We start from the raw sequence: 17,823 nt of genomic DNA on the forward strand, positions 1-17,823 counted from the left end.
GCAACCACTGATGTATTAATTAATCGTGGATCAATTTGTACTGCTCTGGCAGTGTCATAGGGACTTTAAATACCCTTTTCAAAGTAGTTGCCTTTGAACTGATACAAAGCTGTAGACAGACTTCAGCATAAATGGGAGTGAAACCCAGTCTCTGTTGTGATTAGGTTCTTATTACCAGTCACGCCGAATTCCAAATAATTGCTGGTTAAAGCAACATTTCTTACTGGAAGAAATGGGAGAAAACTTTTCAGACTGCTCATTGTGCTTTATGAGTTAGGGTAGGGCATGACAGATGTAAGGACATATCAGCTATTCATACCTGGACTTGACCCTAATTTAATGACTGAATACCCTAGATGTTAAAAATTAGTATAGCAAATAAATCTTTGGTAGAGCTCTTACACAACAATATGAATATAGGGTGGAAGTCTTAGTGCTCTGGTTTTGTTTATCTAAATTCAAATTTATTTTAATGGCCTATTTAATAAGAAAAAAGCATTCATCTTACATGACAGGAAAAATTGGTTCCTAACAAATTTCGTCTGGTAATTCTGAGTATGTAAGACAACATAGTCTAATATGAATGACAGCATCTGTGGGAACAGTTCATTGGAGCCAATGGTGAAAAGATTAGTTTTAACTTGGTGAAATTTATTGATTGAGAATTAAGTGAGGTGCACCAATATAATATAAAGACCATGTTATTAGAACTGTAGTTTAAATGTTTCTACTGCTTTAACAATGCAATGTTTGAAACAAAAGTAGATGTTCTTTTATGTAGCTGGAGTAAGCTTTCTGAGAGTGCATGATCTGATGATTTTTTTATATTCTTGGTAGGAAGCAATTTTTTTCAGCACAGCAAGCTTCCCTCCAAATTTAACACAGTGCTGATATATGCATTCGAAGTGAGACAATGAAGAAACTAATATTACTTGACAGTTCAGCATTGCCCTGCATCTTGACAGCTCTTGCTGGTACATGAACAGTTGGTTGGAAAGTGCTTTTTGATCTAATCTATGTCTTGCTTTCCTTTGTTAAGTTCTGTATGGCTGATATTGGTGTCATACTCAAGAAACTGAAAGACATAGCCAAACCTCGTTCCCAAGAAATCAGACAGGTGTTTGCAGCCACTGACCCTGAGCATACCAAGGTGATTGAGTATGACCCTTTCAGGTAAGACAGTGGATTTTAGGTTTTGATATTTAATGAAGGCACATTCCCCAAAAATGTATAGAGCATGACTGTTTCTTGATGTTTTCTGCACATGTTAGCTGACAAATGGCATACATTTGTTTTGCATTTACTTGGAGACTGTATGTGAAAAATAAAGTGAATCCATGCCCCAGGAAAAAAGAGAAATGTGATAGTTTCAAGTAAGCTGAAAAGTTTCAAATAAGCTGAAAATCTGTCTACTATTTATGGAGCTGGCACAGAGTGTTATGGAGAAGGGCATGTCAGCAGTAATATATACACTGAAAGATAAAGAAAAGTCCATCCTGGGAGTGAAACAAATTAATGAGTAGTTTTGCAATTCAAAAAGGAATGTTTGGAGTTGTCTCCTGAAAATGGTATTATTTGGTTTTTGGATCATTGATAAAGAAGAGAATCTTCACGGAACCAAGGTATATTGAAATTATAGAATGCAGTGGTAGGCATCTTTAAAAAAGTCTGGAAAGTAGTAGTCAGAGCAATAACTAGTGCTTGGATAGTAATTTCAGCATAGGTAGAGGGAACAGAAATTTGGCTTCTGGCAATTGTCCAGATGTGGCAATGGGGAAATGTATAGATACTTGAAAGAGGAAATCATGCTCAATGGAAGCTGATTTCAGTTCGTCCCACAGCCGGAATACTGGAGCATATGAACTGTGTTAGGTACTGGTAAAGTTAATGATCTGGAACAGAGGAGGAAGTTTTACCTAGAAGCATTTTTTTTTCACAGTGGTAATAACTATGTATTTAGGAACTGTCGTAGTAACTAAAGCATATAAGTAGATGTATATTGGGTGGAATGTCATCCCTATAGGAATGTTAACCAAGGCAGAAATTACTTCTGAACTACCTCAGAAGAGTTATAGATCAGTAGAAGGTTCTTCCAGCAATTTAAAGTGAAAGTAGTGAGAATTTAAAACAAGCTGGTATTCAGAAATGAAAAATAAGTCATTAAAAGGTAGGATTTAAACTAAGAGAGAACACAGTTACTGGCAGCTTTTGGTCAAAATATTTCTAGACTTAGATATTTTACTCCACAGAAGCAAGATTCTGACTTGTTAATTACATTAAGAGGGAAAATGTAATTACTAGAGTAAGAAGGGAAGAAAATTTACTTAGTGTGTATTTGGAGAAACTTCATAGCACTTGGAAAAGGGTTTTACTTGATATGCACAATAATGGTTTAAAATAAAATAATTATGGTTTAAATTTAAATTATGAAATAATCATCTGCAAAACTTTTGTGTTCTTACATGAACTAAGAGCAGGTCAGAGGTTTGGAACATTTGCATGACAAAATAGGTGGAGCACACTTTTAGAAGGGTTGATTGTGCTTTTAAACAGCAGGGAAAAAAATTTATTTTATCAAGAAGAGGCTCAGCTGAGTGTAGATTTAATCATAGTCATATTCAGCGCAGCTGTGAAAAGCCCAACTGTTTAATTTAGGCTAGTGCTGTTCTGTGGCATGGAGAAAGATATGTGTACTTATATAGCATTGAGGCACTTGGTTTCAGCAACAGAAATGCAGTAACCCCCTCCATAAGCAAGAGAGGAAGAAGGGGAACCCATGTCATAAATGTTCTCTTGGCTTCAGTGCTCACCTGGGCCAGCCTGAACACGTGCTAATGGTCTGCATCCCTCCTGCGGTGGTGGGACTGCAGGGGGTCTAACAGGAAGCATTCACACTACCAGAGGAAGAATTTGCCTCTAAAGAACATTTAAATTTTGTGCTTTATAGTGATAATTGATTTTGTTTCTGTTCATTCATATTATATCCTGTAATTTAAAGACTCTCTTCTTTTTATTATCCATGTGTCTTATTTTAGAATGAAAGAAACATTTTTAGTGGTGAAGACAAGAGCGATTGTTTGCATTTATGAAAAGTTGAAGATATTTTTCTGTGAACAGAATATGTATTTTTCTTTCAGTTTTGTATTTTTTTATGTACATCACTGCTTATTTTTAATCTGTCATGGCATTTCATGATTATAACTAACTACAAATGATTATTTTTAGTACAGGCAATTATCTGTGTGACAGCTTCCACCAGCATGATAATCCTCTTTTCTTATCTTAAATACAGCTAAAGCTTTACTGTGCTCTGAATTGGTCTCTTCAGATTTCTTCCTTTCTACCTATGTAATTTTATATGATCTGCTTTTAAAAAGGTACCTGTAAGTATGATGTAGTGAAGCAGAATTGTAATTATACAATTTAACTAATTTCAGAACCCAGATCTATGGCACATTGTCCGGGAAATAAGTACATGACATACACTGAAGCTATCCCCTAAGCTGTTGTTAAAACTACTGAAATCTTTGTTAAGAAGAGAAGAAAAAAATAACTAAAATTTAGATGCCTGTGCATCATGGTCCTATCCAGACTGCTTTTTCTCATAAGCCACTGGCAAGACCCTTTGCTGTTAGAGACAAAGTACCATGTGGGTTTAACAAAGATGCCTGTCTTCCTTTTAACTTAAGAAAGAGCTTTCTTAAGCAGTTCATTATTTTTTCTTCTTTCTCCACCGAATTCAGATTGCAATCTGTCATGTTTTTCTAGAACAAAAAAAAAGTAAACCAAAAGAGAACTAAGCTGTGAAAACAATTCTTGCAACTTGTTTTTTTTTTTGTCAGGAAGAGTTTAGATGTAGTTTTGTTTGCGAATCTTGGGTCTCACTCATTAGTCCCTAGCAATCACTAAAATATTCCTTAATTCCCAAACGAGACAATAATTTTATCTGGGGTTTTTGTAGACTTGATTGTCACTGACTGGCTTGAGAAAATAAAAAACTTCTAAAATCCTGAGACAGGAAAAATCTATGCCATGTATGAAAATCCAGTCTGTGGAAATATTCAGATAGATGATGTTATCTACATGCTTTGAGCTTCACCAGCCCAAGCATTTAAGAGTGCCAGGCTTATCAAGGTATATCGTCGTCTTCTTTGTGTTTGTAGTAGTATTACTGTGGGCTCCAGAAAACAGGCTCCAGTTTTGACTGGATCTCTGAATGCTGCTACAATACAAATAATAACATTTAGTAAGTGGAAAAATCATACTGACAAGAGAATGATAATATTAATAGATGGACTATGTTTTTGTCATTGAGTTTGCATAATCTCAAATACGGCTTGCTACTGCCAACATCTTGTCTTCTTCTGATATTTATCTCTTGCCACTGCACATAAAGGATCTTTCTAAATTATTTCAAGATTAAAAAAGCAGCAGTTGAATCAAAATAGACACAATATGATGCTTAGCATCCTTTTTTGAATAGCTGTGTAAGTGCAATCATATTCTATGAAGAGATATCTTCATTTGAACAGGGCCGCACAAGCCTCTGAGAGGAAGCAAGTGAGAAATTGGTGATAAAATTTGTCATTCTCAAAGGGTACTAAGTTTCTGTGCTTTCAGTCCACATGTGGATGTTAAGAGACCCATTATCACATTCATTCAAGAATTTTAACTATTCTCCAGCCAGCAGTTCAAATCTTGTGTCAGAACTTTGTACATCACTAATAATTCCTTCCATTTGTTTTCAAAGATTGGTATATAATCACAGTGATGCACTACCCTCAAGAATACCACAAGGTAGAGCTCTAATTGGATCAGCAATTACGGTGAAGTTTATTCTTAGTGCAGTTTATCCAGAAGTATATATAATTAATCTAATTTTGACTGAGGTATGTAGGCCTATGTTGATGCTTTTGTTAAAAAAAAATCCTGTTGAACATGAGTTTAGCAGAGGCAGATGTTTGGTGTCATAACACCAATGTAGTTACACTAAGGCAGGTTTGACAAGAGGCCTTGTAACAGCTGAGTTAACCTACAGTTCAGGCCAGCTTTTTCCAGGAGAGCAGAATTTCCTTGCATACCTTGCTACTGGTGGTTTTCTTTCCTTATGTTGTGTTATCATCCAGGACAAAGAAGAAATCTGTAATTGCGTGAAGGCAACAGTCTTCAAAATTGGTCCTTCTCCTCCTCCCTACCAACAATATAAATCAGAGGGACATTCTTCTAACCTGTAATTACTAGTCCTGATCCTTAAGCTCCAAAGCTTGTGTCCATTTGCTGATATACTACAAGTGCCTTCAGCTTACCCGGAAGTCACTCCAGCTGTATTATCAGCAACAAATTCTTGATATTAACAGGAATGAATAGTCATTCAGTGCCAGCACTGACCCGTCAGATGGATCTCAGAAACATTTCTCCTTCTTTGGAATGGGCTGATTTGTTTGAGTAGCACAAGCAGTCTTGGGAGAGCACATCTCAGGTTCTTCCCTGCATGTGATCTGATGCTCTGCTGACAGTGTCCAAGTGGAACCTGGTCATGCTACTGCCTCCTATCTCCCATTCTTGCCAGGAGGGCTTGTGATTACAAGCTGGGTGTAATTTTCTGCCCTCTTTCTATGACCAATTTCTGTTTCCCTTCCCCCAGCTTTCCCCTGAAAGCTACCTATCACAGCCAGCTTTCACAATGCTTTGTGAAGTGTGGCTTGCCACTTGGTTAATATTCTGTTCTCTGTTGGGATCTTCTGCCCCACTTCTCCTCTGCTGTTGTTAATTCTCTCTATATATTTTATGCAACAGTTGTTGTGCCTGCTTTGTGTTTACTGATAATCGTGTGTTGCAGAATGCAAAATATAATTAGGAACAAAACAGGCTAATACCTTGTTAATTCACTATCTTGTTAGATAAATGCAATGACAAAATTAATCTCTGCTAATATTCCATGCCACTATGGCATCTCTGGGAAAAGGTTTCAGTCATGAGTATTATGTATTTTTGTATGTATAGCCAACTACTGGGGAAATGTGGAAATTCTGCAAAAGTTTAAGAGTTCAGGTAATTGCCATTATACCTTCTTGAACAGATCTGGATTTTAAATTGAAGTAGATACATTCTTTAAAGATCTAAATACAGTATTTTGTAATGAGTGCACTTTATCCTCCCCCCCCCCCCAGTTTAGTAATTATTAACTGTTTTTAACTTCTTTACTTAAAACTAACGTAGACTGTTGTTTTTGTGAACAGAAATTTGATAGTCGATATCGCTGATGGAGCATTTTCAGAACATGAAATTATAACTCTTGGGCGCTATTACAGTGTGAGAGATGAATATGAAATAGACCTCCAGTTCCTCCTTGCAGTGGCTCAAGAACGACTAAAGAAAAATAGCTTTGAGAATTTTGAACAACTGTCTGCAGTGCTTGTATACAATGACCGTGAAAAGTAAATTTCCTCTATTTATCCTAAGATGTTATTTGGGAAGCTCTGCTTGTAAACCTATCTACTTTCTGTTTGTTGCTGAGCAAATTACATATTGCAGATGAAGTATATTATTTGTGATGTTAAGCCTTTCTCAACACTTGGCTGTAGACAAGCAAAGGATAGCTTTTTTGTCTTTTTTTTTCATTTTGTTTGGGGACTTTTTATTATAGCTGCTGTACTGAACATTCTGTGACATAATCACATGCCCAGAATCAGAGGAAAAATTGTGATTTAAGGGAAAAAAGAAAGGATTTGTAGCTGATTCTGATGTCACAGATAAAGAATCCCAGAGAACCACTAAGGACCTCAGCGTGTGGGAGAACAGGTCACCTCATGCACTTCCAAATTTCTGGGCTTTGTAATAGCGAAATTTCATAAAACGTTGTTTTCTTTACCTCTACCCCAATATTTCTTGTGTGTTTTCCTATTCGCAGCAACGTTCACTTGAAATAAATCTGAGAAATACCTAATGTTCACTTCCTCCCTTCTCTTTCTGTTTGTGTAGATGTGGAGTGCTGCCCCATGAGATGTGCAGGACTGTTTGCAAGTCCTTTAAGTTGCCACTGGCTGATGATGACCTGCAAGCTTTACTGACCATGTAAGTTAAGGGCAGACAGTATGACCTGCATGCATGGATGCATATCAATGCTAAATATTGACTTCACACACAGTTCTTAATAATTTTTCATTTGTATAATATTAATCATTTAATGATGCTGATTTTGTCCCTATATACATATACAAACTTTCTTATTAAGAATATTTATGATCAACTGAGGTCCATCCATCTTAGCAACTTCTCTTCATTTTATCTGACACAGTAGATTATGTGGGGTTTGCCAGAATTCTGTGGAATTAGTCTTATGGGAATCAGCTACTGATACTTATCATTATCAATGCAATTAACTTTTTTTGCTTTAGTTGTTCCTATGTCTATGTAAAATAAAAAAAGAGCACATTATGTAAGTTTTAAGAAGCATACCAATGCATGCAATTAAATGTCCTTGAATCAAGTAGGCAACATCAGTAGTAAATAAAAGTTACTTGCTATTCCTATTCATCTCACCTGAAACATATTTTATTGTAATTTTTAGAAAGGAAAAGGAATGTTGTTTTTTGTATTTTTCCATAGCACATTTAATTGTTTTGAGATAAATAGGTTGGCTAGCTGAATTAATGGGAATAGAAGTGAAAAGCGCTGATATTCAGTGCAGTTGTATTAAAGGCTGGAGTTCAGAGTAACCTGTGGTGTTTTGAACACTCATGTGATGTTGAGTTTGGTTTTCATGGCCAGAGTTTCTGGCAATAGGTTTAAATGCATGCGCATTGGACTCTTTTTTCTCGCGTGGGAAATCCTTAAGTGTTTTGTCTGTGCCTTCATACTGTGTTAAAAGCAGGAGCAGGTCTTGTCTTCCATCATGTTTAAATGCTTTCAGGTGGATATGCTTCTTGATTTCAGGAAGAATTGCAAACTAAGCATCTGGATTTATCAGATAATGAAAAGACTCTTGGCAGGCAGAAATGTGGAATCCATTTTAATAAAGCATCTTCATACGGCAAGCAAAACTTCGCTACTTAAATGAGTATCAATAAGACTGCTATAAGAATTCTAAGGGGCTGTTTTTCATAAAGCCCCCATTTCCAGACCAAAAAACTTTCAGAATAGCTCTCTGCAGTAGCCAGATAGACAACTTTGACAATTTGTGTGCTGTTCATCACTTCTGACAGTTAGGATGCACACATTAGTCATCAGAAGTATGTCTAAATTTTAGTATTTGTCTAAAACTCATTTTTTAGAACACCCACTAAGCTGCCCAATACAAAAAGTGTTGGAGGACAATTGACATCCTGTACTATACAAGGACTTCTCATATTTTCCACTTCATAAAAGCTGAAATTGAATAGATGCACAGACAAGGGACTGGAGGTTTTCCTTTATGTACTAACTCAATGCTGATGAAAAACAGACAAGCCTAACACATCATAGGCTCTAGAGACATGTTTATTGTTTGTGAATTCAAACCAGGGAAAGGTTTTGTGAGATGAACCTCTTCTCTCCTGAAGAGTCTTAGTGTAGGCAGTTAAAAAGAATAAGCCGAGTTCATTATGATAAAAATTGGAGACAATCTTAGAAGACAAGGAGGAGACTAAAAGGACTGGATTTCACCCAGCTTTAGCCGGGTACCTGTGATGGCTGAATTAGGATTCAGCTGCTCTAAGTTCTTTCTGTAGGTGATGGAGGAGAGTTATCTCCTTAGTTTGTGTAAGAGATGGATTTCTAAATTACCATCCATTTTCCTTTGTTTCTAAAGGGGCTGTGGCCAGCCTTTATTGCAGATTTGTGTATGAGTAAGGTAAATGGTGTGAAGCTGGGCCTCAGATAGCAGTGTGAGAAGTACTTTGTTTGATGGAGTGCTATGTGTAATGCCAGTTCTAAGTTACAATATCAGCTGCTTTGAAAGATGGCAGTTTATATGGTGAATCACTGCACTGCCAGTAAGAAGGAAGACTGTCACATTCTTAATAATGTGTGCAGTTGGCGCTGCTTGGTAAGTTTATTGTTTCGTGAAGGTGCAGAGTCAGGGAAAGATTTTTTTTAAGTGTATTTGGTGGGAGTTAATTTCCAGTAATATGGAAATCAAAGAATAGAGTTGGATGAATGAGATTTAGACTTTTCCTTTCCTCTTGCTTCCTGTAGTTTTCTTTGAGAGCGAAGAATGACGAAACAAGCAGGTTTATTGTTAATGAAGAACAGTCTCACTCCTGGGGAGTAGGCAGTTCAGTGTGGGCAAAGTTTGTCAACAATATTCTTTCCCTGGTTTTTTTTTTGGTTGAGGAAGCATGTCCACTGATGTTTCTGAAGCAAGTGGTGGTGGTATTCCTACTGTGTGTACCTGTATTTATGAAGAAAGAAAACGGTACAATAAAAGTTGTTGGATTGATTCCCACAAAATCAGTGTATATAGCTAATGCAGTAGCTGGACCCTGTTCAGCTATAAAATGATGCTGGATAATGTGATCAGATAATAGTTGAAGACTGAAGCTATATGTTTATTCAGCTTTGCTATCTGTGATTAGGTGGCAAAGAATTTCTGTAGGACTTAATGGTTCTATTTTTCCATTTTGAAAGGTAATACTCTTAAAGTATTTATTATTTACATTTGTAAATTATACTGCAATGATCTGTCACGTATTAAAAGGATGGGATGGGAGTGGAAGTTCCTTTCTTAGTTTTGTGGTCACCTCCAGATGACCCAAGACTTTGTTTACTCTGCCCAAAGACCATTCAGTTTGCATAGAGTGCAGGGAGAATTAGCACAAACATGGAGGTTTCATAAAACCCTTTCATATTTTCTGCCTAGAGTAAATTTATATTTTTTATTTTGCGATAGTGAAATAGTAGGATTTAGGTACCCAACAATGTGTCCGTTTTTCCAGTTTACCTGACCTGGCTTATTACAAACTATTTCCTTTCTCCATCAGCATTTTCTCACTCATTTTTTTAATCACAGGGCAATACAGACTTCTAATCGCAATGTATTAAGTAATGCAGATGGTACACAATTGTTTCTGCCAGAAAACTACAATTGTCATTATAAACATTTCTTTAAATTCATGCAGGCATAATGAATAATTACAGTTTGTTTAATAAATAAATGTTGCTGAAGTGCTTAAGTAGTGAATTTAGGGTTTTTTTCCTTTTATTTTTATTTACTGCAATGCTAAATGCATGCTAACAAGGACTTAAAAAGATGCAGTCCTTCCCTAGAGGATATATAAACAGCTGGCAGATAAGGAAAGGAGAAATGCAGGGAAGAAAAAGTGGATGACAAGTTTACAAGCATTACACGTTGATTGTTCCGCGTTAGTTTAGTTGTTAAGCATATGTCCCTATTTTTAAAAATGTATCTTAATTTCTGTTAAAAGCAGCTGTGTAGTTCTTCATTTCTCAACGGTATGAGGGTGAGACTGTTGGATGCTGGAGTGGGGCTTGTTTGGAAGTGAATCCCTAGTGTTTCAGGTAACCATGCCTGACAACAATGCGCCTCCTACCTGGTCATCCCAGTTCTCAAGTCACTAACAGGCCAGGCCAGGACACTACTGCCTGCTCAGCTTTACCCTGGTTTGTGGCTGGGTAATAATTTTTTACCTAGTTGCCTACCTCTAATGTCTTTTTTTAGGGCTGACCTAGTTCTTTCAGGCAGCAAACCCTCTTTTCCTACTACAGCAAGAGTCCTGGTAGCAGGAGCAAGATTGGAAATGGTCACAAGATCTTTCTCCTGCATTCTGTCTTCTGCTTGTTACCTTTGATGAGTGAGACTCCCTGGGCCATTTGTGATGAAAAGACTCTCTAGCATTAATATTTAGATCTCTTAAATTATTTCTGTTACTGGTATGCTGAGGAACTGTTGGTTCAATTTATAGTTGTTCAAGATGTGAACAAATGTATACACAAGATAGGAGCCATTACTTAATTCATCCTAATCAGCTGCACAGACTTGTCCATGCTTGCCATTTAAAATCTTTTCATATGAACAGTTTATGACGATTTAGGTATATACCTGTGTTAAACAGAGACTATCAAACACGCTGAAGAATCCCAGCATTTTCTCTAAGGTTAAAGCAGCATGGTGCTTCTCATTTATTATTATCAGATTAATGTCTTAATAAATGTTATTCAAAACTAAGGAATTAAAAAAAATCTGCATGTACATTAACTTTTCACGTAAATGTTTGGGTTACAGATGTCTTGATGGGAAAGAAAAAACATTTGTAAGTGGCCTTTACTCACGAAAGTATCCTTGGGAATGGTCATATTGTGGTTTAACCAGTTTTTCACACATCTGGAGTATTTCATTATGAATACATTTTTAGAAGCCAAAAAGTAGGGTCATTTCTGTAATGTCAAAGAAAAAAAAAGCTCTGCAAACTATGATAGGGATGGGGGCGTGACTTTCATAGTCTAAAATAACGTGCATTGGTAAAGTCCTAGGGCAAAATTGAAGAGAAGCATGGTTTCAAGAGATCTTTGTTGCATCTTCTTGGTAAGACAAATCAAATTTCCTTTCCTGAAGAGCACTGGTAGTTTCAGTCATATTAATTCCAACCACTGAAACGCATGACATCTCTGTCCTAATAATGCACAAATTGATAACATCTCCACAGTCCATCTGTATACTCTGTGCCATATTGCAAGTGTGTGCTTTTAGTAGATTGATACAATAAGTCACAGCAGCAGAAAGATCTGAAAAGTAGATTATTTTTTTTTTCTTTTTTTCCTTCTGGATTATTCTAGCATATTTTAAGCTGCTTTCTGTAGCTATTTAAATACGAGATTTAGGAATCCCATTTCCTCTGCCCATATTAAAATCTTTGGTTATAGTTAACTGCATGCCCATGTTATCATCTCAGTTTGCCAGTGCTGTCACATCAAAGGACTTTTCTCCTTGTTAATGCTTGTCGAAAGCAGAAGCAATGCTTCCCTTGACTTCATTGCCGCAGCATAAAGTTTAAGTATGTTACACATCTTCTCTTGTTCTTTTTTTTAAATCCTGCTTTACAGCTCTGCATCTTGGCAGTAGATTTAATCTTTTGACTTTTCACAATGTGCAAAAGATAAACACATATGTAATAACAGAAAAAAATTATAGTTGTGATAGTTCTGAAATTCAGAATCTGTGTGCATAGATTTTTTTTCGAAGAGGTATAAGCTATTTTATTGTCTTGCTACTTCTAATGCAAAACTTCCTTTTCCCAATTGCCACCTGTAAAAAACCTGAAACAACCAAGAACCCCTGAGAACTGGGAATGGTAATTTTATTTTATATTGGATATGTTCCCCAAAAGTAAGGCTTTATGAAAATGTTAACTTGCGTGTGAGCTATTACAAAGAAGCAAGCTATCATAGCAGGGGTTCTTATGGCAATGTTTCAGACTCCTCTTTAATATTAGTAACAGTAGCATTCTTTTCTGACTTTGCTTTAATCTTCAGCATAACTCACTGTACTTAACATTCCAGTTTATCGCTAGCATCTCTTGTTTATGGCTCTCAGTATATTTTATTATTATCTCTTCTGCTGACTATTAAATGAAAGGTGTGGGGGGAGGAGAAGGAAAGGATGAGTTGCTGATTATTGCAGTTTATTTTTGTCACTGGATTTATTTCTCCTCTTCTCTGGTATTGTTTTCCAAGTTTGTGCTGTAAATTCTCTCTTAAAGTACCTTCATGTTTAATTTTTACCAGAACCCTCTGCAGTGACTGAAGAGTTTTGAGGCCCATGTTTTGTGCAGTGCTGTTTATTTAAGAGCAAGATAAAGTGATTTTCTAAAATACTTGTTTCCTGGAGATGTCCCTGTGCAGTAGTGTTTGTCTCACCAGATTACAGAATTGTTTAACCTGATGTTTCCCGCCCAAGAATAGGTGTTGAGTCTTGCTAGCTGCATTTGTCTCTATGGATGCCAGTGAAGCACAGACACTTCCAGGGTGTACTGATAAACCTAAACCAGGTCTCTTTTATATGTAGATAGTGTTAGGTGAGACAGACGTCATTCACAGAAACTGCTAGTACAGTATTTATAGCAGAGCAGTCAAGCTGTTCATTTCAAGAATGATTTGCATGGCAGCTTCACCTTGCAGGTATCTTTCAAGCACTTAACTAGTGCCACTGAAATAACAGTGGTTCCCAAGTGTCTTAATCACCTAAATGTTTTGCTGAATGAAGGTCTTTTTTTCTGAAGCTGTTTCATCCAAGTCAGTGGCAAAAGGATGATGTGACTTATGAATTTGCTCTCATGGGGTTTATTACTGTGGGGATTTTAGAAATTTGGGGGAGGAAGACAGTGTGTTCCACATGTACCTGTAGACCTTAGCTAGCAGCATATATATCTTCATGCATGTAGGGGAGCCTCATAACTGACACAAATTTATTTATTCCATAGAAATAAAGAACAATGCCATTAAACAACTACCGAATGACAAGGCTCGTGATTTTTAAAGCTGGCTATTATTTGATAGGTTAGAGAGCTGTGTGGTTTTCAGTTGTAAATTGATCCCAAGGTGTGTGTAAACAGCATTTTTGAAGGTTTGCTTATTTTTAGGAAATGATTGCAGAAGCCATGTAAAGCAGGTCAGTTGCGTTATAGCACAGTGCTCTTGTATTACTCTACCTGTTTCTCACTTTATGCTTGTCACCAGTTCTGAGATCACAGTATTGGAGAAGGTTTGGGCGATGCTTCAAAAGTAAAATGAAATTAGTTGAAATGTAATAAACCTTAAAGAATTTGGATTCTTCTATAAGAGACAATAATAAGGTATAAGAATATGGAATAGAATGTATGATATAGAAGTCCTGGCAGTTTAGTATTGTTTTTCTGTACTACTGCTAGTGTTTGGTAATAAAGGAGTAAAAAATTACTACCCCAAAGGTAATATATTAGTATGATATATTTTGTTGATACAACAAATATACAACTTTGTTGAAAATTTCCTTTAATGTTGAGTCATCTTATGGATATTCTGCTTAGGTTTGAAGATGAGCATAAGCAAGTGGAATATAAAAAATTTGTGGATGGGCTGAACTGGAGAGAGAATCAAATCCCTGCTTTCCAGACAATAAAGGTTCCTCTTAAGGTAAAACCAGTATATCTGAACAAAGGAACAGTACAGTACATTGATATAGTTTTTCCAGCTTTAACATGATTGCTTTATCCAATGGAGACCACAACAGTTTTCAATTTTTTGTATTTGTGCCTGTTTTCTTCAAGTAATAAATTATTTCTGGGAGGTTTAGAATGAAGCAGAAAAGTCAGTCAGGGACAAGGAACCCTGTAACACATCCATGCCTCATAGGTGTACATCTCTTTGAAGTTTTTCTAGAAGAAAAAAAAAAAAAAAAGGGAAACAGGTGTGTTTGTCCATGAACAATGGGTGTGAATACCACTTCACCCACAGATATCACTGTCACATGTCAAACGATCTGTTCACTTGCTGACATAGTCAGGAAATACTTTAAACTTCACCGACACTGCAGAAAATAGCTATGTATTTTTTATAACTCCATAGATACTTGTACATAATACACCACATCACTGGTAGGCATACAGCAAGAGCAGGACTGATGGATCAACTTTGTATGTCTCCACCAGCCTGCTACTTAGGGTAAATAAAAATGTGGTGTCAACGAACTGCAGAGATTAATCTGATCATGCCTTCTTGTGCTGAATGGAACATTTTAAAATAGATGCTGCATAAGGCAATTATGCTGATTTTTAAAAACTTTGTAACAAAGAAATCTGAAGCCCTTCTGGCAACATGTAGTTTTGCTCTTCTAGCCTATCCAATGTGTTGCTATGCTTGTATGGAATGTGTTTGATTGTATTCAGACTGTTTAGAAGCATAGCATTCCTTTAATTTCAAGTGCAACAGTGACAGTGTTTAAAACAATATTCCTCAGGTACAGTGGTATTAACGTGACTCCTCTCTCTTACTTGGCTTACCAGCTCTTTCTCCTGTAGTATCTCAAACTGTTGGTGATGTCTATTGAAGGCCCAATGCTGCTGCTTTGCACTGCTTTCCATGGTGGTTTATTTTTCACTTTGTCATTGAGAAGAGTTTTTCCATCTTGTACAGATAAAATCAAAGCCCTTCCATGTGTTTTATACAGCAGTCCTGTGGTTCAAAGTGTGCATTAGGCTTTGTTCAGTGGATATTCTTTGTTTTTCCAGAAGAATTCTGTGCTTAAGTTACAACTCACTGTTTAAACAGTGACTGCTCTTAGGAGATTGTGTCAGGATAAGGAGCCTCATGAGCCTCAGTACCACAGAAACAGAAAGAAGATTGGAAGTTGTACCCAGAGGATTTTTGCCTTGAAGATGGTGCTAAGCTCTGTACCAAAAAGCAAGGGTGAAAAAAACGGAGGCATAGATACACTTGCTGTTGAATATGTTTGACCGTTTTTCCCCCCCTCACAGAAATGGCTTATCTAGCCATTGAGCATGACCTCATTTCTGGCAGGTGAGGGAAGGAAATGGCTCCTACAGGGTGAAGGTCAGGGGCAAGTGGTGGCGGAACCAAGAGACAGCCTTCACAAGTTGAAGGTGTGGAGGAAAAGATGCTTGTGAAACAAGCAGGAGGTTAAGGTGGACATTTGTGGTGAACTGTATGTTCTGATCAGCATAAGAGATGAGGTTTTGTTTGGGTATGAAGAAGGCATTATCTTTGCTTGGAGGACAGCCAGTGGATGGGCTTTCAGGGGGTGGCTGGTGCCTAAGAGCCCCAGCTGAGAATGGTACATGGAGTTATGGGAGGAAGGTTACAGCTGAAATCAAAAACCGAGAAAGACCATTGATAGAAATTATAATCAGTCATCATTATGTTGGGATGATCCATTCCTTATCAGCTCCAAAGCCTTGCTGTAAATATCATACTGACATACAGCACTGGTTTTAATGAACTGCACCCGAATTGGTGCCAGTATACTTTACTGAGGTTTACTGACTTTATTGTTTTGTAAGTTAACTGCAATACTTATGCTATCTTTGGTACAGTACAAGAATATTTTAATGAAGAAATCAATACAAAATGGTAAAAATCAGAGAAAGGAAGGGATTTAAATCTTGTTCAAATTTAGAATCCAATCGTCATTCTATTCATGACTTAACCATGAATTAACAGCAATATTTTGGGGCTACAGTACCTATATTTGACAGATAGATTTCAGCAACAGAGTTTGGCTTATTTAGCTGACTTTCTTTCTTCTTCATCTCATTATTTCATATGATTTCTAGTGTCAAGACTTAGATGACTTGAGAGACTTTCAAGTATAAGCATCTTAGTGAAGAAAATATAGCATTATTTAATTTGAAAATATCTGCAAAAGGGCTAATGATAGAAAATATTTTTAATAAAATATTCCACAAGATGGATAAAAATGTGCATGTATTAATATTTCAAGAGCATGTGCTACATAAAGGTCCACTTTTTCACAGATTTATATATGAAAATGAAGCAGCTCATTCAATCTTATGTTGACCAGTTTTTAATTATTTTTGTTTTCAGTATTATATTCTAAGATATTCTCTGGGTTACTGATTTCAGAATGAAGGTGACGGCAGTGGACAACCACCATTCCTTCCTGTGAAACGAATCAAATACTTACCTCTCCTGGATGATCTGTTTGGCAAGGAAGAATAATCTGATCTGTGCAAGGCACTACTTTTGGATTAGTGTTTCAGCTCTAAAGCTTACTTAGATATTGAAAACATTCCTTGTAAAACATAAAGATCAGATAGAGGCTTTATTGCGTTGAATTTCTTATTCCAACATAGATGTATACTTTGTGTGTTTTTGTAACTCCTTCTAAATCAACAGTACTCTTTCATACTTCTACAAGCATAATTAAAACTGTATCCTCTGATCTTTGTGTCTGTTTATATGGAGAATTTAGAAGTATTGAGAAATCTTTCAGTCAAACAGCAAAATCTGACTAACCCTGCTTTGTTCTGCAAACAAAGGTTCTTGGATGACCTCTTAAAATATTAGGTTGGTCTATGTTAGCGCAATAAGGTAATTCCATTCAAATATCCTTTCTTGCTCTTTAGTTTATGTCTGTGTTTTTGCTGTATCCCTGTGGTGATGCTTAGGTACTGTTTGTGTCAAAGTTTGTTATTTTCTGGAGGAAATACTAGAAAGGTTTTAGCACACTATAAAGTTGCTGTGGTGTCAGAGATAATTATAGCCTTCCAATGTAGAAGTAAATATTTTGCAGGCACAGCACGGAAGCTACCAGTTCTTGCTTTTTGTTTTAAATGTGACTCAGATTAGTAGCCACCCAAGTTTACTTGAGTGAGATATGTATGAAGAGAAGGTGTTTCAGTACAGTTTTAGTGTGCAGCTTTCTTGCAGTAACACTGTACTTGCCCTTTGAAAATTAATTGATGCCTTTCTCTTTGCTCAAAGTTATGATGACTAAATGGAGTTCCTGATAGCATTTTTCTATCTTTTTAAGCATGTGCCACCTCGAAGCCATGATTAGATGTGAATTTAATGGCATGCTTTTGTGAAAGGATTACCCCAGTTTGAAGAATGGAAGAGCTGACGTGAAGAGGGGACCTGGCTCATCCACGGTGATTCCACAGGGGAAGAGCCAGCACACCTCTGCCAGTGGCTGGGAAACTCACGTATTCAGTAGGCTGCACTTTCTGTAATCTGAAATTACAATTCAGGGAGGAAGTGTTTGATTTAGAACATTGAGAATTCAACTTAGATAAGTCCTCAAACTGAGGGAAAGATAATATTTCAAAGAATAACTTAACTCAGTAAATCTGTATCTTTTTGGAAACTTGGAGA

General features: G+C 36.7%; 1 protein-coding gene across 1 annotated transcript in view; it reads left to right on the forward strand.

Annotated features, from left to right (window-relative positions):
• The window catches only part of EFHC2 (EF-hand domain containing 2), a 61,375-nt gene extending 44,484 nt beyond the window's left edge, over positions 1-16,891 (forward strand). Inside the window, 5 exon segments of the mRNA XM_037378373.1 lie at positions 1,040-1,173; positions 6,240-6,437; positions 6,982-7,074; positions 14,001-14,106; positions 16,573-16,891. Coding sequence (XP_037234270.1) covers positions 1,040-1,173; positions 6,240-6,437; positions 6,982-7,074; positions 14,001-14,106; positions 16,573-16,668 — 627 coding nt within the window. The 3' untranslated portion in view covers positions 16,669-16,891.
• The last annotated feature ends 932 nt before the right edge of the window (positions 16,892-17,823 follow it).

Source organism: Falco rusticolus, chromosome 2 (genome assembly GCF_015220075.1).
Source record: "Falco rusticolus isolate bFalRus1 chromosome 2, bFalRus1.pri, whole genome shotgun sequence".
Lineage (NCBI taxonomy): Eukaryota > Metazoa > Chordata > Aves > Falconiformes > Falconidae > Falco > Falco rusticolus.